The following is a 25,919-nucleotide window of genomic DNA, read 5'->3' on the forward strand; positions in this document are numbered from 1 at the left end:
GAACCAGGTAACATCCTGATACTAGCTAACGTACCAGGAACCAGGTGACATCCCAGGAACTAAGCAGCATCTTGGAAAACAGGCGACATCCTGGGAACCAGGTAACATCTCAGGAACCAGGTAACATCCTGAGTACTAGCTAAGCCCCCGGGAACCGGGCGACACCCCGGGACCTGGGGAGCGCCCCGGTGCCCCCAGCAGGCCTTACCTGCCAATGACCTCGATGTTGGAGATGGCATAGAAGTACTTGTAGAGGTTCTCCCGCTGCACGTAGGTGCCCCCCAGCGCGGGGCGCAGCAGCCGCATGCGCAGGTCCGTGAGGGTGAAGAACTCCTTGAGGCCCTTGGCGCTCTCCAGCCGCGTGTACAGGTTGCCCATGTTGCGCAGGTCGGGGCCGGCGAAGATGGCCAGGCGGTCCCGCACCTCGAAGCGCACGTGCTTCTCCTTCTTGGAGCCCGCCCAGCGCGAGTACTCCTCGGTGCACAGCACGCGGTGGGCGCCCGAGGACGACAGGTCGCGGGCCCGGCGCGCGGCCATCCCGAAGGCCTCCATGCAGTCCTCGGCGTAGAACTGGTAGGGCTGCCACGTGCGCCCGTTGTCCAGGGACTTCTCCAGGACCATGACTGTGGGCCGGCCGTACTCGAAGGTCACCACCACGTCGTCCGTCAGCTCCACGCTCTTGTTCCACGACAGGGTGATGTTGGCTTCCAGCGGGCTCGGGTAGCGGCTCCACGTGACGCTCTGCCAATACGTGGCCAGGCCCTCATCCTCCTTGTCGAACATGAGCCGGGGCGGGTGGGCCAGGTCTGGGTTGGAGGCGTCGCACTCGTTGCTGCACAGGTAGGGGTTCTCCTGTGGGGGGGGAGGGTGAGACGGGAGGGCTGGGCGTGACTGCTCTGGGGCCCCAGGGAGCCTCATCCCGGCCTGGCCCCCGCACCGTGTGCCCGGGCGTCCGCCGGGGGCTGGCTGAGCCTGCGCTCTGGTGTCCGGGCACTGGGAGCCTCTTCTGGGCTGGCGACCTGCACCTGTGTCCCCAAAGCACATAGAGGCAGGCAAGCCTATGGCTTTCTGAGAAAATGTGCACTTGCTCCTGCTCCAGATACAGAGAAGCAAAAAGGGCAGGTGTTAGTCACCTGCTCCCAAGGCCCCTGTGGCTCCTCATGGCCTGCAGGATAGAGTCCTGCCTCTTTCTTCTATTTTATTTTTTAAGGTTTTATTTATTTATTCATGAGAAACAGACAGAGGCAGAGACACAGGCAGACGGAGAAGCAGGCTCCAAGCAGGGACCCCGATGTGGAACTCGATCCCAGGACCACAGGATCACATCCTGGGCTGAAGGTGGCACTAAACCGCTGAACCACCCAGGTGTCCCAAGTCCTGCCTCTTTAATAGGACTCTTTAGGACTCCTCTCCCACCATCCCTGGAATCACTGTTCTCGGGCCCCCGGAGCCTGGCCCACCTGAGCACTTCTGTCCTCCACACCCAGCTTGTCTGAGCCTCTGAGCCTTTGCTGACGGTATTCCCTCTCCTTGACGTGCCCTTCTACTCTGCCTTGAGGAGGGAGGGCGGGTGGGCAGAGGGAGAAGCAGGCTCCCCGCTGAGCAGGGAGCCCGATGTGGGGCTCGATCCCCAGACCCCGGGATCAGAACCTGAGCCGAAGGTAAATGCTTAGTCGGTGGACTAAGCCCCCCAGGTGCCCCATTCCTACTCACATTCTTCATTCTTTAAACATCTACAGCAAGAGGCCTTCCTGACCCTTTAAAATAATACCATTATAGCAGCAGGAATGGCTGAGGGAGAGGAAGTCAAAGTCACTGCAAACATCTGCTGAACTGCCACCCAGTGCCAGGGACTCTATGTCTGTTACAGACCTCATTGTCTCATTTCTCTTCTGTCTCATGTCGCACCTCCAAACACAGAGCGCGAGTATGAGCTCCGTGCTCCGGATGAAGGAACCCCGGGCTCGGGAAGGCAGTGTCCCTCGCCCAAGGCACCCACCAGGAAGCGCGGGGAGGTATACCCAGGCCTATCTGATGCAGAGGGTGGTGGTCATGCCCGCCTCTGCCCCCCAGCCCATGTGCCCCCCTTGTACGTAATCTGAGCACCCTGGGAGGAGGCTGGGTGTCTACAAGCTCCTCTCCATGGGGTGCATCTTGGTGGCGAGTCATTTCCAGGGCCCTGGCACAGGCCTGGCAGGCTCAGTGGGGGACACTGGCTGTGGAAGGCAGGACACAGCCCCCACTTGCTCTCTCTCCTCTCACCCCACCCCGGGGAGGCCGGCAGCCCACTCCTGGGCCCAGCAGGCACCAGCTGTGGCTCCCCTCTGTGGCAGTTCAAATCCATTCCCTGAGTCTGCCCATTGTGTGAACTCGGCTAGAGGCCTTGAAAATGTCACCAATGTGGTGGTTGCCTGGAGTCAGGGGGATAAATAGGTGGAGCCCTGGGGGTGGGGGGGGCCGGTGGATTTTAGGGCAGTGAAGCGTCTCTGTGTGACACTCTCTTGGTGGATGTAGGATACTGTGCATTTGTCCAAACCCACCGAGCTGACAACACTGAGCATGGCCCCTGATGAAAACGGTGGGCTCTGGCTCACAATAACTATCAATGTAGCTCGTCAACTATAACCAATGTACCAAACCAGTGCAAATATGAATAGTAGGGGGAACTGTTGGGGAGCCTGGGTGGCTCAGTTGGTTAAGAGTCTGCCTTCAGTTCAGGTCATGATCCCAGGGTTCTGGGATTAAACCCTGCACCAGGCTCCCTGCTTAGAGGGGAGTCTGCTTCTCCCTCTCCCTCGGCCCCTTACCCTGTTCATGTCCCCCCCGCCAAATAAAGATTCTTTTAAAAAGTAGGGGGGAACTGTTCATGGGGAGACGGGGGCATTAGAAACTCCTGCCACGGTGGGCTCAATTTTCTGTAAGCCTAAAACTGCTCTAAAACACAGTCTATTAATTAAAAAAAAAAAAAAGCTGTCATGAAGAACCACAGCGTCCAAACCACTCACATCCCTTTTTGATGAATATTTCAGGTGTCTGGTTTGCTCAGAGACAAAACAGCTTGGATCTGAGTTAAAATCTCTTGCTCCAAAATGAGCCACTTGGCTCCCACGGGGAGTAGGCACGTTGCCTCCTGGGGGGCTGAGCTGGTGCTCCCGCCAGCATCACCACAGTGGTCTCTGGTGGTCACTGCTGATGCCCTTTCGTGGAGGACACGTTCTGCCCAGGGGTCTGGGGTGGGCGGGTTGGCCCAGGATTTTACTGAGGCAGCTTCCACAAAGCCCTCCTTGCCCAAAATAGCTCTGTCCTTGGTCCCCTGTGGTGCCACCGTCCACCCCACCTGGCCCAGGCCCGCTGATTCTCAGGACCCACAAACCTCAGGATGGAAGGGAGATACTGCTGAATCCAACCCCTCATTCAGCAGATGGGGAAACTGCTGGAGGCCCAGAACTAGGCGGGACTGGCCCAGGCCTCCTGGATAGCGGGAGGTGTTTGAGAATGAACCTGTTCCTGTCCTGGAAAGCCTCGGGGCGGTTGGGAAAACATTAGCAACCTCACATGCAACGCAGCAGGGAGAGGGTCTGGTTCAGCTTGTGGGCCCTGCGCTTCCTCCAGCTCCAGTTCAGTGATCCTGCGCCGTCATCTCCCTGAATGTGAAGGGGCCGAGAGGCCCCCGGAGATGGCTCACTGGCCTACAGAGGCCAGGCCTGGTGACGGGAGGGCCAGGCTGCTCACACAGGAGGAGCAAGCCTGCCCATGGGGCCAGCCCCTGCCCCAGCCCCTCCGCCGGCACACAGCAGGGAAGAGCTCTCTGTCCAGAGGCATGGTCATGGTCATGCCATTTGGGATGCACCAGGGGGTGGGAGGACACAGTTTGCCCTTAGGTCGGCATCCCCACCTGCCAACCAGCGGTCTCTGTCTTCCCACTCCCCAGGACCCTCCACGGCCCCAGCACCTTGTCAGGGGCTAAATCGCAGCTCCCTCCAAATTCATACATTGAGGCCCTAAACCTCAGGATCTCGGAATGTGACTGGTTGGAAATAGGGCCATTAATGGGTGATTAAGTTAAGATGAGGCCATGAGGACAGGTCCTAATGCAACACAACTGGTGTCCCTGTACAGAGAGGAAACTTGGATCCACAGAGAGACACCAGAGGCGAGTGCGTGTGGAGGAAAGCCATGTGAAGAAGCAGTAGGAGGGTGGCCATCTGCGAGCCTGGGAGAGAGGCCTCAGGAAACCAGACCCGCCTTGTCTTCCAACAAACTGCTAGCCTCCAGAGCGGTGAGCAGAGAGATTGCTGTGGTTTACGCCACCTGGGCCCCAGCAAATGAGTATAGTCCTCAGCCGGGAGTCGGGGATCGTGGGGGCCGGGGATGGTCAGGGTGGGAGGAACGGTCCCGAGGGGCAGGACTGAATTGTGAGTCTTTCATGATCTCCCCAGAAGCTCTTTCTGGGATCCTCCTCCGCAAGCTTGGCTTCCAGCACCCGGGTACCAGGCGACACCGTGCTTCCTTGCCCACCTGGATAGCTCCTATCAATCCAGCTCTGAAGGCTGTGCCTTTTCTCTGGCTGTCCCATCCCCTCTTGCCTCTGATCTTGTGTTCCTGCAGCGACTCTGTCCCCCTCAGTGTTTTCAGGGCCCTCCCCCCATGCATCTCCTCCAGGAAGCCCTTCATGCCCGACTCAGTATTTAAACCCAGCTCCCTCGTCATCCGTCATGGGATGTTGCATGTTCATCTGGCACAGTGTAGGAAAACCTCTGCGTAGGGCCTGGACCTCAGTAGCCACTCACTAAATTATCATTATTACAGTCATTATAGTAATATACCGTCATTATATTAATATTAATAACTACTTAATAGTAATAATTATAATATACTGCCATAATAGTAATAATTATCAATATAATGACAATTAGGTTAATATTAATATATCTCACGCTGAATGCTGATATTATTCCTGCCATCCCCTGACTGCCGTGAATCACCCACACCTCACCTTCCCCAGTCCTTCTTCATCCCCTTGCCCTACCTTCCCTCACCCTGCCCAGTCTCTTGGTGGTCCCCACTGCAGGACATGGGACCCCACACAGCCCCCAGCCATGCCGGCCTGTCACCAGGAAAACTGACACGGCCGGCTCTGCCAGGGGACGGGGGCTCCGGCCCGGCTGCCGACACCACGCTGCCATAACCTGCGGGGCCCCCTGGCCCCCCGCTCCTCAGCCCAGGAAGCAGATGGTCAGAAACTAATGAATCAGCCTGTGTATTTACCAGCCCCGCGCCTGCTGCTGAGCGGGCTTAATCAACAGTGAGCACGATAAATAAACCTCAAGCCATCGCCAGCACAACTCTCTCCCTCTCACTCCTATTTCTCTTCTTCCTTCCACCGCCCTCCTGCCCCAAGATCTTGGAGTTCCATGTAACCATTTTGGGGTGCGGGGTTTGGCTCCCGTTCAGGGCGCTGTCCACGCTGCACTTGCGATCCTTCCCAAACACCATTTGCTCTTGCGCTCACTTTCCTTCTGTTCTCCCTGAGTGAGGGTTCCTGAGGAGGAGCCCAGGGTCAGGAGCCCAGTTTACCCCAACCCCCCCCTACCCAGTGCTGTGCCTCAGTCTGACAGCTCATGACGGCAGGTGCGAGGGAGGGGCCGGGCTGGAGGGGGGCGTCTGCCCGCCTTCTTGGTCTGCACATTTCCACCGAGCTCTGTGAGATCAGATTCAATGAAACAGACAATCCAAACAATACCTAGTGCCTAATACCTGGCCTAACACCTGAGAGAAAGTTAGGGGTGTGGGAGCCACACTTTTAACCTTTCAGGATGATACTGAAGCCAACATATGATCCTATGGAAAGCAATAATTATTGTTCTAGACATTTCGTGAATCTTCCCAGAAAAGTGAATAAATAAAAATCACACCCCCGATCAAAAACTTTGAAACTTTCTCCAAAAAAATGCAACATACTGCATTTTCCATGCAAATGGAAATTACTGGGATCCCATCTCCCCAGTTAGGAACCCCCGTTCTGGAGCAGCTAAGGAAACTGGCTTTGGGGCCTGAACATCCTAGGTTTAATCTCAGCTGTATCCCTTGAGGCTGTGTGACCTTGAGAAAGTTGCTTTACATCTCTGAATATGTAGTCTCTCTCAACATCGTGTGAAATAATGTGTACGAAATGCCTAGAACACATCTCCAAATGGCAGCAATATTTATTAAACAGCAGCTTCAAATACACTAGCCCAGGGGCTCTCCCAGCAACCTTCAGTGGGAAGAAGTAAGGTTGAGGCCAACCAGTTCGTTAACAGTTAAAACCAGAGCTTTGTACAAGATGCCGACTACCTTGGGGACTGCAGGCTCAGGAGAGCGTGACGATCATGACATCCATCGAGGGCGAACCCTGTGCCAGGGCTGGGCTGGGCACTCCCACCCACTCCGCATGGCATCCTCCCAGCAACCCCCCGGGACAGTCAGTGCTACAATTACTTCCTCTTCACAGATCAAGAAACCAAGCACTTGCAGGCCCCACGTCACCCCCTCTGGACACAGTGGGATCCAGCCAAGGAAATAAATCTTGGGGGAACCAAGCCCCAAGGTTCTGTGCCTCTCCTATCTCTGCAGACACACAAAAGCAGGTCACCTGAAAGGTTAGGCAGTGGGGATGATGGGGAGGGGTGAAGGCAGGGGTGCAGGACCAGGGGAGGACAAGCAGCTGGGACAACACTGCCAGAGAGCGGGGTGGGAACAAACAGACCTACAGAGACACAAAGCAGGAGGCTCCTGAAAAGAACTTTTCTATGGAGAAACCATTTCGTACCCCAAAATGTTCAAACCTTTCACTGGTCTCTCGAATGCTTTTGCTCTTATGTTATTTTCTGTGCAAAGGGTACAGTTGGGAGTCAGAGGCCAGGCTGTAAACAGTGTAGATAAGCTTCAGGCAAAAAATATAATTGAGTGGGAAAGCAGGCTGTTAGCAGGGACGGAGGTAACAGAGCCCAGGGGAAGTCGGGCTGTTTGGACCTCTGGACCCCTACCAAGGAGCCTGTGCCTTGTGTCGAGATGAAATTTCAGTTGCTGGACACCCATGGGGCGAGTTTGGGGAATGTGCGGCAGCGTGCAGGGACATGGTGGGAAGGGCTCGGCCATCTGTAGCCAGATGAGTGGGGGCACCCCTCGCCCAGGCTCCCCCTGCCACACCCATGTCTCCTCACTTCCCCGAGTGTCAACTTCTCCACCAAAGGGGAAGCGCCACCAAGGCAGCGGCCTCATCTGCCTCCGTCCTCACTGCAGCTGAGGCCACCCTGGCACTCCTCAAGGCTGCTTGGGAAACCCTGGCAGACTGGATGGAATCCAGGAAGCCGACTGGTCGGGGCCCTCGTGAGGATTACAGCAGGTGCCTCCTAGCAAGCCCCTTGCGTGGCCCGAGATGGATGAAGAGACGTCATCATGGTCATCACCCGCTCTGAGGTTTGAGGACGCAGCAAGTTGCACACCCTGCATGTGCACTGTCCTGGAAGACGGGGCCCTTCAATGAACACTCTAGAAACAGGGAAAGGCTGAACAACATCTCAAGGTCACGCTGCTTCCAAGTGGCCGAAGTGGGACAAGAAGCCAGGGAGTTGGGCTCGGGGACAAGTCAGGAAACTGTGTCCTTCACCCAAAAGGGAAGGACACTGTCACCCCAAACCTGGGGCCGCTCCCTGGAGATGCGGGTTCCACCGGGAGGCAGACAGCCCATCGCTCTGCCACCCCAGCATGTGGGCAGGCCCAGGGAACAGTTTAGCAGCTGACAGATTTTTTTGAACCTGTCTGCCGAGTTGCCAACTGAACTGTCTCCTGCTCAGCCCGTCAACCTTGGCACTGCTGGAGGCATCTGCCTGTGGGAGGCGGGAGGCGGCCACGGAGAGCCCTAGGGAGGGGTGGCCCGGGGCACCGAGGGTTACACCAGGCAGCACCAGCTCCCTCTTGCAGAACAGGACTTAGCGAGGAGCAAAAGTGAGGGAAGCCAATGGGCAGCTGAGCTAGCCCCACCTCCACCTCTCATGATGCTTCTAGAACTCCAGGGGAAACTCTTTCAGCCTGAGCACGTGCCCAAGTCAAGAATAAGTTCCCCTGAAAAAAAAAAAAAAAGAATAAGTTCCCCTGACTCACAGGGTCATGGAGCTGGGATTCAGGAGATTGTTCTTGACCCCATGTATGACCTTGGGTGGAGCCTTGCCCTACCCGTGCCTCAGTTTCCCCATTCATGAGATGATCGAGCAACTCTGACACTGACCTCCCTAGTTCACTTGCCTCAGTCCCCCACACCATTTGGGAGGAAGGGCCCAGGGGCACATCCCCACCTCCCTTTACTCCAGGGAGAAAGCTGGGGTGCCGAGGGATTTCTCCCTAACAAGTTATTTCCTATTTATTGGTAAAAGAAGTTGCAGTGGGGATAAATTATTAACAAAGTGGAAATGAGATTCTGTTGGGAACAGATTCTAATTCTAGCTGCCCGGGTGGGTCTCTAACCATCACCCCACTCTTGCCACTCCCCCTCCTTCCCGGCCCTCTCCTCCGTGGTTCCAGACCCCGGGCCCTATGCCCTCCCCTCTCTACCTCCCTGGGCCTGCAGGCTTCTCTCCTCTGCCCTTTCGGGTTTCTGGGCAAGGTCACGCCTCCCTGCTCGTGAATCAGCGGAAACCAACCCGAATGGCATTTCGGAGCAGGAGCTGCAACTAGCCAGGGAGGCTTCTCTTGTTGGGATAGGGTTTTTGTTCTTGCTGTGGTTTTGTGGGGGTTTTTTTGGTGTTTTTGGTTTGGTTTGGTTTCTTGTTGGAGCGATCTCTTCCCAGCCCAGCCACTACTCATAGGTAAGGCCAGGAGCATGGTCAAGCAGTCTTCCCCGGACTCATCCATCTCAGCAGTGAGCATCCAGAGGCCACACTGGCAGCCATTCCCCACCGACTAGATCACCCACAGACCCTGACTCTGAACCAGCCACAGTGGACATCTCCTGGCCAAGGGTCCACCTCGGACCCCCGAAGCCTGCCCTGTCCTCAGGCCTTCAGCTGCTCAGAGCAGTTCCCCACTGCTCCAGTTCCCCAAATTGTCTGGGAGGAAAGGGTGGCCTTTCATTTCAACCTTGCCTGTGATTTACCTCCTTCCAGAACCATCCAACAACTTGTTTGCGTATAGTGGTATTTGCTGAACATCCCAGCAATTGGATCCCACGAGAGTGTTCCTTGGGTGCTTACTCAAGGGGCATCTATCTTCTCACTGGTCTCGCTCAGTCTCATTGCTCTGCTGCAGCTCAGAGAGGGTAAGCCACCTGCCCAGCACCACCCAGCTAGGACTGTGTGGCTCACCGACCACCGACAGATGCGGGAGCAGCCGGCGAGGTGCTGTTCTACAGCCAGCAGGGACTCCAGCTCCGAGGTCCCGTTCCCCACCTCTAGCTTCCCTGACAGACGTAACCAGCAAGACCACCTGCCCACCCGAGGGTGTCAGGCTGCCCCGGAGGACTGTCCGGGAGAAGGTCAGCGGGGAAGCCAGGGCCTGAGGGGCAGGGATGCAAATGCCAAAATGCCAAACGCTGCTGTGGGGGATTGCAGGCCCAGAAGGGCTGATTTCCTGCAGGGGCTGAGGGGAGGGAGGGGCTAGGCGGGGTCTTGCCAGGGCTCCGGCTGGCTAGACCAGAGTTCATCCTTCCAGGAGCTTCGAATTTTATAGTAGCATCCCCCCTTATCCACAGGGGACACCTTCTAGCACCCACAGTGGATACCTGAAAACCCAGATAGATCCAAGATACATTGTTTGTCCCATATGTACATACCCGTGATATAGCTTAATTTCTACGTTAGGCACCGTAAGAGATTAACATCGATGACGACTAATAATAAAATAGAACAATCATAATCAAACACTGTAACAGCAGTGACGTGAACGTGGACTCCTCTGGACACACCTTCCTGTGTTGCACTCACCCCTGTGTCGTGAGATGATAAGATGCCTGCGTGATGGGATGAAGTGAGGGCAGCGACGTGGGCGTGGGGACCTAGCATTAGGCTACTGTTGACCTTCACAGACAGGCCGGAAGGAGGAGCCTCTGCTTCCAGGCCACGGTGGACTGTGGGTAACTGAAACCACCACTAAGGGGGGACCGCTATACTATTAAAAAAAAAAAAAATTAAAAAAAAAAAAAGGATACAGTCAGTTTTGCCCTGGGCATATGTGGATTCTTTCCACAGCTGGATTTCTAGGAATGTTTAGGATGGGAAGTTCTAACCCAGTCTAAGAGAGCCCATGCTGTTTTGTGTGCCCCCCGCCAGGGACAACTCCTGCACCCCAACCCTCACCTGGCAGCACAAAACCAACCAGACATGCATAGGCATCCGTCTCAGACAAGGAATGGCTCCTCTGCCACTTGCACACCCCCGGTGACAGGGAACTCATTACCATAGGAAGCAGATAGGCCCAAACTAGACTGCTCGCTCCCTAGAAAGTTTGGCAATATATTTTGGCTCACACTCTGCATATTTCCTTTGCTCCAGGCCCCCTTCCTTTTTTATTTGGTCCTGTTGTCTCTGGTTGGATGTAAACATTTTCTAATTGGTTTGAAAAAGAATTGAGAGAAGCTCTCCTCCTCCCCTGACGTCAGGAGCTCAAATGCTTCCCCACCAGGGCCAGCGGGAAGGCTCAGCCGCTCCTCCTCGCTCCTCCTCGCTCCTCCTCGCCTCCTCCTGCGCACAGACACGACCTGTTCAGCCAAGGACTGCCCGCCTGGCAGCTGCCCAGAGGCTCTCTGCTCTCTCTTCTGGCACACCCCGCTCCCCCCACCCCAAGGCCCACCACCCAAACAGCCCGACACTTTTACTTAATATCTCTTTAAAAAGTAAAGTAAACAAAGGAAGATGGGAGGACGAAAGAAAGAAAGAGAGAGAGAGAGAGAGACCTGGCAGGATGGGGGCAGGGTGCAGGGAGGAGGAAAAGCTGCATCCAGAAAAGCCCAGTAAAGTGCATTATTGATTCAGGACTCAGAAAATGCTTAGAGAGTAGGAAAAGCGTCCTGCTCTTTAAAAGCTTGTGCAAAGCCTAAGCTAGACACAAGCAGCCTTCCCAAAGAGGGCCTGCTCTGCTGACATGAATATTTTATCATGGAGGAAAAAAAATTGGCCTGGAGGATTTAAACGCTGGGGTGGGGGTGGAGGGCAGAGCAGCGAGTGGCCCCCTCCCTCTCTCTGGGAGCAGCCCTTGAACAATGGGGCCTCGGTGGTCCCTAAAGAGGCCCAGGTGGGGAGGCGGAGCACCTGCTGGAAGGGGGAGGGTTCAGGACTAGAGGGGTGGAAGCCCCTCCTCTCCCCCTTGCCCTGCTGCTCCTAGTGGCCCCCACCCAGATGCTCTTCAGAAACCACCAGTAACGCTGGCGCTTTCAGCTCCCGGGCTGCCCCACAGAGGCTGCCCCTCCAGACAAAGTCCAGACCCAAAGGGCTCCTGGCTCTGCCCACCGCCCCCCCCGCCCCCCGCCTTGTTTCTGTCTTTCTTCCCCAAACTTCCACACTATTTTTATTGGCACATCGAAATTATGATTTTTCCCGTGAAACCTCATTTTGTCTATTGATGACAATCCTGTGACCTAGAATCCAACCCTGAATTTTGTTTTTAAGATGAAGAAGGGAGGCACGGACAGCTCGGCAACGGGGCCAATGTCCCTCTGGTGAGCAGAAGGCGGGACTGGTGTTAGAAGCTCCAAAATACGTGCTGGGTGGGAAGCCTAGCGAGCCACCCTGCCTCCCGTCTGAGGGGGGCATAGTCATTGCCCGGCTGAGGGGCGATTAAATGGATTTTCGCGCCACAGATGTCTTTACAAATTATTTTATGATCCTATTGAAGGCATTTTCCTGCCTTGTTAGAAAGGCTTCCTAGTGTCTGCTTCCTCTCTGGCTGCCTCCTCCCTGGGCTTTCTGGATGGGGCAGCCCCTGTCTGGACCCCCCCACCCTGCCCCCTGCGGTGTCTGCTTAACCATTCCTTCCTCAGGGCCCCTGTCCCTATCCCAGATGAGCACTCAGTCAGCTTTTCTTAGCAACTCCTCTGGTTAATGTGTGCTCCCACTGTGTGCTCCCCGGAGGTGGAACCTGGTATATGCAAGGTTTGCAGAGTGGCTCCCCACTCCTCGGCAGGTCCCCTGTCTGGGTCCTCCAAACTTGAAAAGAGCCTCAGGAGTGGATTTAACATCCAGACGGACGGGGACAGCCTCTGCCAACAGCCACAAGCCGAGACTGACTGACCATCAAGGGTTTCTCCCTTCTGGTCTCCGAGGAGTTAAGAAGCAGGGGATCAGAGGGGAGAGGAAGCTCCCTGGGTCCATTCCACAGGCAGACACACCTGAGCAACCCTAGACAGGTGCACCACTCTGTGCACGAATCCTCTGCTGAGGGTGGGAGTGGCAGGGCTGAGGCAGCAATCTTTCATTCATCTACTTAGTCACTTCTTCACCCACCATTTCTGAATGTCCTCTGTGTGCAAAATAGTCCTGGGGAGGCAGCAGCCATCAGACCTGGCTGCTCATCAAAATTCCTGGAAGGGGAGGGCATGCAAATATTCCTCAAGGCCTGAATTCTGCTCCAGAAACCAACAAACCAACCAAACCCCTTCCGCAGTGACTCAGATGCCTGGCCAGGTTTGGGGCCTGGTACAGAGGATCCAAACAAGGGCACCAATTCTATGACATGAGCCCCGCTATCAACATCACCCCCATAGGTGAGGAAGGACCTGAGGCTCCCAGAGGCCAGGCCCTGACTCCAGGTCACGCTTCTAGTAACCCAGGCGCTTTGACCCCTTATGAGAGAGCACTGAGCCCTCTGCAGTGACCCCCAGAGAAGCTGTGGCTTGGTCCCCACAAATGGCACAGATGACAAGCCTGGATGGGAACTGGCTGGGATGGTCAGGAAGGCTTCCTGGGGGAGGTGGGATTTCAGAAAGGCAGGCCTCGAAGAAGGAAGGGGTGGGCGAGGTCTGGGCAGGTGGAGGAAGATTTAACCGGGCTGTGAGGGAGGTACCCTAGGTAGCGAGGCCAAGTGAAGGCAGCCTGGATGTGCAGACTTTGCACAGGAAGAGAGGAGTTAATGCACTTGGCAGGCCAGGGGCCTGGTGGGGAGCGTGGGGAGAAGGGCGAAGCGGCGGCCCAGAGCCAGCGTCCGTCTTGACATTTAGCAGCTGCAGGAAGGCCCTGACTCTGGCTGGCCAGCCTCCCTCCAGGAAGAGGGGTTAAGAAGCTGGGAACAGAGGGTGAGGGTCTGTGATGAGGGGGACGGGTTCCCCTCAGCCTACTGAGACTGGAGCAAGGATGGAGGAGCGCCAGTGGCTGGGGTCCAAGGATGGTTCTGAGAAAGAGCCCTCTCCCCCTCTGGCCTTTGAATTTAAAAGACAACAAGGCGCTTAAGGCTGGAGGGGATGCAATGCAGTCCGAGGAGAGGAGCGGTTGCAATGGTGCATCTTGGCTGAGCCCCAGGACCCCCTGGGGAGCTGCACTAAAGCCCCAGACACTGTGCGATGGCCATGGGGATAGGGGGTGCAGGTTCCACCCCACAGCCCCCCACCCTGCACAGCTCCCTGGCCCTGCCTTCTCCCACCCCGAGTCCCACTGTCCATCTGGGCCTGAAGCCCTCAAGAAGGCCACCCCAAGGCTGAGGAGATGGGCCCCAAACCTGAATCCCTTTCCGCATGTGGAGACACTGCTTATGTTCACCTCGCCTGGGGCCCCCCAGACCCACGGCCGCACACCCTCAGGGGTGAGTCCTGGAGATCAGGCAGGTTCAGCTACCCACGGGACTCCAGTATGCAGCCAAGGTTAGGGCCACTGTCCCCAGGACCCTGCATGGGACAATCCTCCATGGGGGGGGGGGGGTGGCACCTGGCCAACCAGCCCCTCCTTCCTATCCCTCCCATCTCAGTGCCTGTCCCCCAGGCTGAAAGGCACCCGATTATGGGGGAACCCCAGGTGGGAAGGGAAGGGGCGGGCTGCCATGCGAGCCAGATACCCCACTCCTCCTCCCTGCAGCTCCTTCCCCCTGTAGCGCTCCCTCCCCCCTCTATTTTTAGGTCCATTACTGTCCATTGTGGGGGGGGGGTATTTCTTTTCCCACTCCTTCCTCAGGAAAACAGCTCGGGTTCCTCCAGGCAAAGAAATCTCGCCTTCCCCGGAGCTGGTGTGTGGGGGCGTGCACACTGCCAAATAGACATGATATAACTGAATTATCAAATAAGTGGATTAGCAGACTCCGACATGTCTCAGGGGACAGGGGGGTGGGTCACCGTCACCATCACTCACTCCTCCCCAGCCCCCTCCCTCCCTCCTCGGGCTGACTGTCAGGCCCTGCTGGGGGAGGAGAGGGGGACAGTACTCACTCGCCTGGCACAAAGGGCCACCTGCACGCATGCACACAGATGACAACCAACTGGATCTATCAGGTGCTTTCTAAGACACTCTGAGTACCTCCCATCAGCTATAAATGGCCTGGTGAGCAGCTAAGTGCTGGGTCCCGGCAGCCTAGGGTGGAGGTGCCAAGCCTATTTCAGTGCTGTGTGACTCTGGAAAGTGCCTTAACCTCTCTGAACCTCGGGTCCTCATATACAAAATGGGCACAAACACAGGATCTACCGTAAGTCTTCTGTGAGGGTTCAATGAGCTTGTTTAGGTCAAGTGCTTGGTATACAGTAGACACTCAATAAATGTAAGCTGTTGCTCCTCCGAGGAGAGGGAGGAGGAAGATGTTAAATCAAGAAAATCCTCAGATCATAGGACCAGTCAGTGACAAGAAGAGAGATTTCATTTTCCTGAGCATAAGGGTCCCCAGAGGGACCATAGGGATCCTTGGGGAGACTCAGGGTGGTCTGGGGAGCCCAAGAGTATTTGCAGACATGTGCGTGTGTCTGTGTGTGTGTGTGTGTGTGTGTGTGTGTGTGTGTGTGTGTTGTTCCTGGAAGAGCACCATGGATTCTCAGAGGGTCTGTGAATCCCCAAAGGCAGGAGCCCCTGCTCTGAGGTTTTGCTGCTGAGGTGAGGGTTGATCTCCAGCTTTGCTTGGCCGCCCAGGTCCTCCTGGGTGCCTGGCACATTCCTGGTTTTTCCCTCCCTCTCCCTCTCCCTTCCCCGCTCTGGCCCCCTCTCCAAGGTTAAAAATCCCAAAGGCTATAGGGATCCCTGGGTGGCTCAGCGGTTGAGTGCCTGCCTTTGGCCCAGGGTGTGATCCTGGAGTCCCGGGATCGAGCCCCCATCGGGCTCCCGGCTGGAGCCTGCTTCTCCCTCTGCCTGTGTCTCTGCCTCTCTGTCTCTGTGTCTCTCATGAATAGATAAATAAAATCTTTTAAAAAAGCCTGTGTCCCAAAGGCTAGAAACAGAACCAGGGAATGAATGCAGGGGTTTCTGAGGATGAGCATGCAGGCAGGAAATCTCCACCCCAAGACTTGCCTTGAGGTCACCCAGCCCCCGGGAAGCCGGTCCAGTGGGGAGCCCAGTTCCAGCCCAGCACCAGCCCCAGAGCTGTTGGAGAGGATTCTGGAGCGGGGACAGGGACACAGACAGCTAGCTGGCTTCTCCTTCTATTGTCACCTGCCTTTGGCTGTGTCTGGATTCCCCGAGGGAGGGAACTCCCCAAGAACCCCAAATGGACACCACCATCCACGTGGGCTGGAGCAGAGGGAGGGAGCTTGAGGGTTACGTGCCGGCTGCATCTCCCACTGGCCTCCTTTTCACCTTTGCCCAACAATGGACTCTGCTGCGACCGAGGGGAAATGTCCTGGTCATGTTTCATTTCCTTTTATTTCCCTGGTCGACACTTGGAGTCAAGTGGACAAATGGCATGGGCAGAACGAGGGAAAGTGGGATGAGGGACTGAGGGGTTCAAATGGTCCCGCAGCACCCCAGGGCAAATGTCTGGGGAACAAGGATGCCAGATTCTTGATGAGAGCAGAGTCCCTTTAATGGCGGGGGCGGGGCAGCTCTAGAACATTCCCAGGTTTAGGTGGGGAGGGCAGATCAGATGTGCAAGATGCAGAGACACAGAGAGAGATGGGTTACGTCTCTCTAATGGGGGTGACCCCTGCGCAGCCACACCTTGACATCCCGGGTCCCCTTCCTGTCCACCTTCACGGCGCTGCCACAGCACGGGGACCACAGCTCGCGGGGGAGGCTGGGATGGGGGCCTTGGAGCCCTCGGGCCTAGGAGAGCCGGCCCTGAGCACAGCCGCGTCACCTGGGTTTGCACGCCTGTGTGAGAGCTCACCCGAGGGGCCAGAGGGCAAGTGCCTTACCCTTACGTCACAACTCCACCCAAGGGGTGGCTCTGGCACTGCATGGGCTGCAGGTGGCTTTCAGGCAGGCATCCCACGTGCCCCACCAAAGGCCATCTCGGGAGGCCAAATCCAGGGCATGAGTGGCTAGATGGAGACCTGGTGTGGAACGCCTCATGTCCCTGGGGCCCTGGCCCACTCTGAGCCTGGGACCTACAGTGGAGCCTCCTGGGTCTGCTGTCCATCACCAGGGGCCCAAGGAAGTTATTTCATCCTGGTGGGCCTCAGTTTTCCCTCACGTCGGCAATGAGGCGAGCTGGGGTCACGAGTGGTTTCACACTGCATTCACAGGAGCCCTAGGACTGCCTGGGGGTGGGGGACTCAGGGACCCCGGGCCGGGGACTGGGGGACATCAGCAGCCAGGGCTGAGGAGCCCACCTTCCCCTGAGCCGTTAGTTCCACATTAACGTGCTCATGGCTGTTGAGGTTCTTCTGATGTCTGAGACCCCTTCCTAACTGCACTCCCTGCTTGAGACAAAGGAAAATCTGCAGCAGCATTTACGTGGTAGGACAAAGTGAGACCCAGGCTCCCGTGCCCTGCCGAGTGGGGGGGCAGGGGGTGCAGCGGGAGCTGGAGAGGAGACACTCTGAGGCCGGAGAGGAGTCACGGGTTGGGCACCCCTCCCCTGTTACCCTCCTCTGGGCAGCAAAGCTAACATCCTGGCCTAAAAGCTAGTTCAGGAAAAAAGGAGACAGGGAGGAGGAAGGAAGGGAGGGGAGAGAGGGAGGGGGACAGTGTGAGCATTTGGGCTCATCCTCCTCAGGCTTCATCACAGTATCGCATCGAATGCCTGGGACCTGATTCAAGACCAGACTGTCCACCCAGTACTGGGGTCTCAGCTTCTTCATCGGTAAAATGGGGAAAGTAGTTTTCACCCCGCAGGTATTTGGGAAGATGTGAGGAGACACTGCACGTGGGATGCTCAGTGTTTCCATGGAAAAAAAGTTGAGCCCAGAGGTCAACCCTCACATTGATGGTCGATGGACTGCCCGTAAGGGTGACAAGGACACTAACTGGAGAAAGAACAGTCTGTCCAACAAATGGTGCCGGGGGAACTAGCTTTCTTCATGCAAAAGAAGGAAGCTGGATGCTTATTTTACACCATCTACCCAAATTAACTCAAAATGGATCAAAGATCTAGACATGAGAGTGAAAACTATAAAAGTCTTAGAAGAACACATGGGGGTAAACAGTCACGTCCCTGGATTTAACAATACACCCACAGCAAAAGCAACAAAAGGAAAAACTAGATCAATTAGACTTCACTAAAATAAAAAAAAAATGTTGTGCATTAAAGGACACAAAGAGAGTGGAAAGCCTATGCGGAGAGCAGAGGGAAATATTGCAAATCATGTATCTGATAAGGATCTGGCACCTAGCATACATAAAGGACGTGTACGAATGAACAACAAAAGGACAACCTAATGAAAAAATGGGCAAAAGACATGAAGACACATTTCTCCATAGAGGATACAAGAATGGTCAATAAGCACACGACACCCAGGGTCATTAGTCACTAGAAGGAGGCAAATCAAAACTACACGAGATGCCACTTCACACGTCCACCAGGTTGGCCATAATGATAAAAAACAAAAAAGGGAAAATACCCAGTGCTGACGAGGATGTGGAGAAATGGGAACCCCGTGGCCTGCTGGCGGGAATGAAAAGTGGTACAGCTGCTGTGGACAGCCATTTGGGGGTTCCTCAAAAACTTAAATATGGATTTACCATAATGACCCAGCAAGTCCACTCCTGGGGATATGCCCAAGAGCAATGTCCACACAAAAACTAGACACAAATGTACACAGCAGCATCATTCATAACAGTGCCAGAGTAAAAGCAACCCAAATGTTCATCAACTGGCGCCCAAATGCATAAAACGTGGTCTAGCCCGTCAATGGAATATCATTCAGCCTTAAAAACGGAATGAGGTACTGACATCTGGCACAACGTGATGAGCCTTGAAAGCATAGCACTAAGGGAAAAAAGCCAGGCACAAAAAGTCACGTATTGTACGATTCCATTTAGACGAAGAGTCCAGGATCGACAGAGAGAGAAAAGCTGATTAGGGGTCCCAGGGGCTGGGAGGAGGGAGCTTGGAGAGTGACAGCTAATGGAAACGGGATTTCCTTTTGGGGTAATGAAAACTTTCTCAAAAGTACACAGAAGTGGGGCAGCCCGGGTGGCTCAGCGGTTTAGTGATGCCTTTAGCCCAGGGCATGATCCTGGAGACCTGGAATAGAGTCCCACGTCGTCGGGCTCCCTGCGTGGAGCCTGCTTCTCCCTCTGCCTGTGTCTCTGTCTCTCTCTCTGTGTGTCTCTCATGAATAAATAAATAAAATCTTAAAAAAAGAAAAGTACACAGAAGTGGTGGTCGCACCACATCTTGAGTGTACTACATGCTATGAAACCGTGTCCTTAAAAATGGTTAAAAAGGCAAACTTGATGCTCTATATGTTTTACTGCAGTAAAAAAAAAAAAAAAAAAAAAATCATAATGGTTAATTTCATGTGGTGTGAATTTCACCTCAATTTTAAAAATTTTTAAAAATTCTTTTAAAAATGGCCTCACTAGAAGAAAGAAGGAAAAGAAAAAAACCTCTAACTGTTGGTAGTGATAGATGTTAACTCAGCTTATCGTGGGGACCATTTTGCAACCTATGCATATACCCAGTTGCTATGCTGTACACCTAAAACCAGTACAGTGTTATACATTAATTATATCTCAATAAAAAAAATAATTTAGAAAACCAAAGGGAAATTATGTGATGCACCATTATATTTTTAGCATTCACATCTTTATTTTCCTTTGATTTTCTTTTATGAGAATACTGTAATAAGGGAGTTTGAGGGACACCTGGGTGGCTCAATGGTTGAGCGTCTGCCTTCGGCTCAGGGCATGATCCTGGGGTCCTGGGATTGAGTCCCACATCAGGGTCCCTGCAGGGAGCCTGCTTCTCCCTCTGCCTGTGTCTCTGCCTCTCTGTGTCTCTCATGAATAAATAAATACATCTTTTTTTTTTTAAGGGAGTTTGAACTTGGGGAAAAAAATGTCTAGTGCTGTGCTCGGCATTCAGAACCCCTCCATCAGCACGGGGATCCCCATTTCGTCTGTTCGTGACCAAAGCTGAACCCCAGACTGGATTTCCCAAACGGCCAGGATCTACTTGGCCATCTTCCAGGACCACTGGTGAATCTAGGCGAACCCCGTGTTGGCACAATGGGGGGGAACAGGCCAAGGGGCTTCGCCTGGTTCCCCAGCAGCAAGGACACTTGGCCAGAACCTGGGATGCCAGGCTCCTCCCGTCCGTTGCTTGGTCTGCGCTCCACCCGCCCCCCCCCCCCCCCCCAGCAGGTGGTGTGTGCTCAGGGAATTAGAAACACATTCTCATATATTTAAGCAAATCTGCTGCTGACAAAAAACAAACCAGAACCTGCAAACCAAAGCCGAACAGAACCGTTTCTGCCACTTCCTAGTTTCCTCAGCACTTGGTGCCTCGCTCGCGGGCCAGATGGACCCTGGCCAGGCCTGAGGCTGGGGAGCCAGGCCCCCGGGGTCGAGTGATGGGAACAGCTTTGCAGCCTGGACCCGGTCGGTCCCGGTCCCCGGGTGGGTGGCGAGGGCCCCTGCTCCTTTGAGCTGCCACGCTCTATTCCGGCCCCTGGGTCAGGGCTTCCATGCCCTGCGGGCTCCAGCCCCCCACCGGTCCCCTCCCACCACACGCCTAGCCTGGCCCTCCTCCCCTCCCCCCAGCGCCAGGAGCCAGACAGAGGAAGGCTGAATCCCCGCTCCACCACTAAAGAGACCTAGGGAGGCCCTGGGCTCTCCAGTCACCCGCCTGATGATCCGGTAAACAGCCCACCCCACAGGCTTACAGGGCAGGGGGTGAGTGGGATGAGGTGGCAGCATGGCTTGTCCCCCCCCAGGCATCGATGTGCTCCGCCCTCATGTCCCCTGGACCCCTCCCTGCCCCCTGTCCTTGCACCTGCCATTCCCTCTGTGCTGGCTGTCACTCCTCCGAGTCCCTCCGACCCTTCACCCCAGACCCAGACCCCCATCTCTGAACTCCCACAGCGCACGCGGACTCTACCTCCCATTCCACGCCTGGTCGACTGCATCGTCTTCTGTCTGCTACATGCTACTGTCACTCCTTTTGTCTCTCCAGCTAAGTTCTGGGATGGAAAAAGAAAAATCCCTTTTTTTGGAACATTCATTCTGCGCCAGGCACCCAGCGGAGGGCTCTCCGAGCCCTGTCTCATCTCATTCGTCAGCCTTCCTCCGAGCCTGTGGCTGGTGTCATCCCAATGTTCAGATGACAAAACTGAGCCTTGGAGCACAGGTGATTTATCCAAAGTCCCACTGCCCAGAGGGACAGGATAACCGTAGCTCACATTTGCCCCTTCCCAAATGCCAGGTTCTTGTCCACAGCAGGTGCAGCCTGCTGGTCCTTCCTTCCCGTCTCCCCTGCACGTGGGATTTGAGGCAGCTGGTGATAATACAGGCAACACCGGAGAAAAATGAAAATATATTAAAAACCAAGGCCAGAGGAATGCAACAACAGAGGAGGAAGATGAGCCTGGGAAAGGCAGGGACGTGTAAGCTGGAAAGTTCTAGAACTTCCAACACTCTTCGGAAAGCTGTCCTCTCCAGGCCCTTTCTCTTCCCCACTGCACTCCAGGTACTGCGCCCACCTTCCATGGGGTGTCTGGACCCAAAGCCATCCCCTTAAGGAAAGTAAGGGGCAAAGATCTGAGGCATGTGGGCACAGACCGCACTGCAGCGCTGCCCCTGGCCTGTCACTTGTCTGCTCCCCAGGAAGGGAAACTTTGCTGTGCAACAGGATGTCATGCACAGAACCATTCCTGTCCCAAGGTGGGCCCAGCCTCGGGTGTTTCATCAGAATGAGTGGTTTTAACTAAAGGTTGGGTGAAGATCAGGTTCCAAAGTCACTTCCTACTTAAGGACAGAGCTATGCAGACCTCCTGGTGTCATCCACAGATCCCACAAACCGGGGCCTCTAACGGAGACAAGCAGGAGCTTTTGGTGCTTCCTTTGTCCCGGTTGAAATCCTAGTTCTGGGCAGTCCCGGTGGCGCAGCGGTTTAGCACCGTCTGCAGCCCGAGGGTGTGATCCTGGAGACCCAGGATTGAGTCCCATGGCAGGAGGCATGTCGGGCTCCCTGCATGGAGCCTGCTTCTCCCTCTGCCTGTGTCTCTGCACCCCCCCCCCCCGAATAAATAAATCTTTAAGAAAAAAAAGAAACCCTAGTTCTTCCTGTAAGACTTGGTTCTAAGCCCTCCTCCTCTGAGAAGTCTTCCTGGATCACACTGGCCCTCCACTTGCTTACCTAGCACTGACTGAGCCAAGAGGGAGGTGCTGGGGATGGAAACATGAGACAGCCCTACTTCCGAGGAGCTCACAGTCCAAGGCCAAAGCACACACCACGAATATAACAACCACATAAACGAGCATCAACTGTATGCCAGGCGCTGTGCACATGACAGTCATGTTTGCGTGTCCTAGTCATAACAGCAGGGCGAGGAAATAAGGCTCAGAGAGGTTAAGCCTCATGCCAAAGGTTGCACAGCATAGGGTTCCAACCCCTATCTCTCTGCCCCTAGGACCTGAGCCCTTAACCACTAAGCTGACATTGGTGAGCACCATGAGAGGGATGTGACGCCTGGGTTAGGGAATCAGGGAGAGCCTCCTGGAGGAGGTGAGGTCCAACTTGAATCCTGAAAACCGAGCTGGGGTTTTCCAGGTAAATGGGGAAGCTTTGGAAATGAAGGAAGCGAGGGAAGATGTGGCGGATGGAGGAGGCAGCCCAGGCAAAGGTGCAGAGGTGAGAAGTGTGGCGGGCTGAAACAAGCAGGGGTAGCTGGGAGAGAGGCGCCTTCATCCCCTGGGGGCTCCCACCCCACCAGCTCTGTGTCCCCCATACCTTGATAGTAGTGTATGTCTGTAACGTCTGCCACTGTAACGTCATGCTCTCCCCATGGGCGTGGGGGCCAGGAATGTGGCAGGGGGATGGGGGGAGGAGGCCTGAGCCAGTGGGCCAGTCAGCTGGGCACTGCTGCCCCGGAACATTATGAGAACACTGAGGTCTGGCAGGAGGCAGGAGGGCTATGACCTTGGTTCTACATACAAGTTCAATGTCACGGTGAGGGGGAGCTCAAGGACCCGAGGATCCACCTTCCATCTACCTTAATCAGCCCAACAGTCCCCTCGGCTGGGGGGATAGGGCCATGTGCTCTGCATCTGGGTAAACTGAGGCACAGAGATGGTAAAACAGGTGCAGAGGAAGAAGTGTGCTACAAGACACACCTTCATGGCCTTTTCCTGGCTTCCCTGTCAAGACCAAGACCAAGGCTCTCCTCTGCATGGAAAGTCTCCTTGGATACAAAGTTTCTCTCTCATCTATTTCAAAATCAAGAGGATCAATTGGATTAATGGATTGGATTAGCAGAACTCACCCTCTTCAAGCACTTCCAGATATTCTGAAAGAGGCATCTCCTCCCAGGAAGCTGGTGGGGCGGGCAAGGCAGGGTCACCCCTGTAATCACCCCCCAGTACAGATGAGGAAGCTGAGGCTCAGAGAATCGAAATGCCTTGCCCCAGATCACCCTGGCAGGATACCTGCAGCCTCTGTTTGGAAGCTTGCAGAGGGTTTCAGGGATGTCAGCCCCCGGCTCCACCCCCCCTCCTGACCCCCGCCCCCCATGCCTCCTGCACCTCACCCTCTCCTTCAACAGGGACTCCCTACTTAACCCGCAAAGATCCCCGGGGAACGTCAGCCACGGGTGGCACCCCCCACCAAGCAATTATGGAGAGCAGCGGTTTCTCAGACCATATCCCGCATGCATCCAAATCGCCTGGATTTCTCGTTAAAATGCAGTTTCTGGCGCAGCAGGTCTAGGGCAGGGCCGAGGATTCTGCATTTTTAACAAGGTGAGTCCAAGGACTATACTTTAGGTAACGAGTGGGTGCCTGTAGGATCGCTTGAAACACCACCTGCCTGGTCTGTGGCCAGAGCCTCACCCCCTCTCTCTTCCCTGTCATCTCACCTTCTCTCTCCTGAGACGCGGGGTTAGCTTTTGTCTGCAGAGACACGGGAGAGTGTTTGGGAGCACTGGGGGGCTGCCTCCTACACCCAACTGCCCAGGGGTCGAGAAGCCTCTGTGGGTATCCCTCCCCCGCCCCCCGGGCCCTGCAGTGTGGCCAGCCTGGCCCTGTCTGGCTGGGCCTGGAGTGGGGGGCCTGGGGCTGCCCTCCTCTCCTGTAGTCCTCATTGAAATTTTGCCCTTGCCCTAGGATCCTTGGTTGAGAGCTCATCCCTATTAATTCTCATTGTGCATTTAGAGCCAATACGCTTTTATTTATTCATTTATCTTGGTCTTCTTCCCCCGCCCCTTCCTCACCAGGCTGGAATTTACAATTCAGCTCTCAGGTGGCCTTGCAGAAGGACGGCGAGCCTGGCAGGAGGGAGGGTCTGCATCCTGAACCCCAGGAAGGGCGGCTACGTTTCAGCCCCTCCTGCACCCCCGGGGGTGCTCCAGGGCTCACATTCCAGTTGGCTAGGTGGCCGCAGCGACCCCCTGGGCACTAGCCAGGGTAGCTGGGCAGCGGGGGGCCGGCTGCCATTAGGGCGCCCCCTGGTGGTGCACAGCACCAGCCACACATGCGGGAACTCGAGCTCCCCAACCACCCCGCATAGGCCTGCTGCCCGGAGCCCAGGAATTCAGGGTGTGGCCATCTCGAGGCTGGACAGAGGCAAAGAAGCAAAGCCAGGGACACTGCCGAGGGTATCCTAACAACTAATAAATGCACCGCACCTACTGCACATCGAGTGCCTACTGCGTGCCAGCACGGAGCCCAGGCCTGGCACCGGCCAGGTTGCTCCCTCTTGCTAGCACTGTGACGTGTGAACAGTATCACCTCTACTTTACAGGGAACAAAACTGAAGCTCAGAGAGGGGAGGCCGAGACACCTAGTGGGTAAGCACAGGCCCTGGCTGCAGACAAGTTGCCAGCCAGCCTCTTAAACTGAGTAACCTTGGCAGGATTTAGGCAACCCCTTCTAATCCCTAAAACAGGATTAGAACAGCACCCACCTCCGGGCATCCTAGAGATGATTACATGAGACACACACAGGACCTGCTCAGGGGAGGTGGCACGGGGCCTGACTATTTGGATATGACACCCCCTCCCCGATCCCTGCAGAAGCCAGCCCCCATCCACCTGCCAAGGCAGAGTCCCCAGTCTTGTTGGCCACACAACTGTAATCAAAGGCAGAGCGGGATGGCAGCCCGTGTGTCTCCTGGTGTGGAGACACTGAGGACACACCTATGGGGGAGATGCTGAAGACACCGCTCTTCGTCTCCTGTGTTCCCAGGAGGGAAGGGAAGGGATGTCAGTTCCTCCCAGACTCCAGTGCTCAATGACACCTGCCGGGCTCAGGTGGGACAGCCTTAGGATCAGCGGTGGGGTGAGCACCCCACCCTGGCAGCTGCACTGGGTCCTCCCTGTGGGGGTGGAGGCAGGGCAGAGGTCCAGAGCTGAGGACATCCTGAGCCAGCTCTGGCCAGGAGAGGGCCTCAGACTTGCATCTGATGGTCATCTCCACCCCTCAAGCCCTTGACCAGAAACGGGTCCAATGAAATATGATTTAGCTGCCCTGTCCCGCACCCTTCCCCCTAGTACATTAAGGCAATGATTAATATTTCAGAGCAGAAATACAGTCAAGACTCCAATACGAGAGGCAGAGGTTGACTCTGTTCAGGGTGTGTGTGGAGAAGTCTTTGCATGAGCTGGGCCGGGTTGCCAGCCTAACGTACAGGCTCAGAACTAGGCTCCCTGCCCCCAACCTGGCTTCCCCCTGACCTTCAGGAGCTGACCTCCTTGCTCATCCCTGAGCCAGTGAAGTCCTGGAATCCCCAGTGCAGTGATCCCCATGATCTATCTGGTGCTCCCGCCCCCTGTCCCCACTCCCAGCCCTGTGCTGCCTTCTCCCCGCCCTCCATCCCCAGCTGGCTCTTTTGGCCCAGCCACCATCCACAGTGACAGCCTCACATCTGGCTGCTGGCTGTCCAAGCAGGAAGCTTATCTTCCCAGGCTGACTGCTCTGTGATAGGAGTGCAGCTCCCCGTGGGATGGAGGTGTCCTTAGGAGCCCAGCGGGGCACCTGCTCAGTCCAGGTGGAAGCCCAGAGGCCCAGAGGCCCTCTCAAGAACACGTGGAGGCAGCAACCACCCCACAGGTGACGATGAGCTGCTCCCATCAGCTCCTGCAGCCTGGCAGCCCGGCCCAGTCTCTTGCCAAGCATGGGGATGGGGACAGAGGGTGTGTGTGGGGGTCCAAGGCACTGCCCAGCAGGAAGGCCCCTTTCAGCAGCCAGTTTAGCTCAGTGGCTTTGGAGCCAGACCCTTGAATCGCAGCCTCACCACTTCCTGGTGTGCGACTTTGGTCCTCAGTTTCTCCATATGTACAAGAATGACAACAGCTAACATCTATGGGCACCTGCTGTGTGCCAGGCCCTATTTTGAGCATTTTACACATATGATTCAGCTCTCTTATTCCTATGATGCCCAATTTACAG

General features: G+C 55.5%; 1 protein-coding gene across 11 annotated transcripts in view; it reads right to left on the reverse strand.

The window, feature by feature from the left end:
• NTNG2 (netrin G2) overlaps nt 1-25,919 on the reverse strand; it is a 68,790-nt gene that overhangs the window by 37,206 nt on the left and 5,665 nt on the right. For all 11 annotated transcript variants that reach the window (XR_005364881.1, XR_005364880.1, XR_005364879.1 and 8 more), the window contains exon 4: nt 209-852. Coding sequence is in view for 6 of the 11 variants with exons in the window: in XM_038548951.1 (XP_038404879.1) it covers nt 209-852 (644 nt within the window). In the remaining 5 variants the exon portion in view is untranslated. The remainder of the gene's footprint in view (nt 1-208; nt 853-25,919) is intronic.

Source organism: Canis lupus, chromosome 9, assembly GCF_011100685.1.
Source record: "Canis lupus familiaris isolate Mischka breed German Shepherd chromosome 9, alternate assembly UU_Cfam_GSD_1.0, whole genome shotgun sequence".
Lineage (NCBI taxonomy): Eukaryota > Metazoa > Chordata > Mammalia > Carnivora > Canidae > Canis > Canis lupus.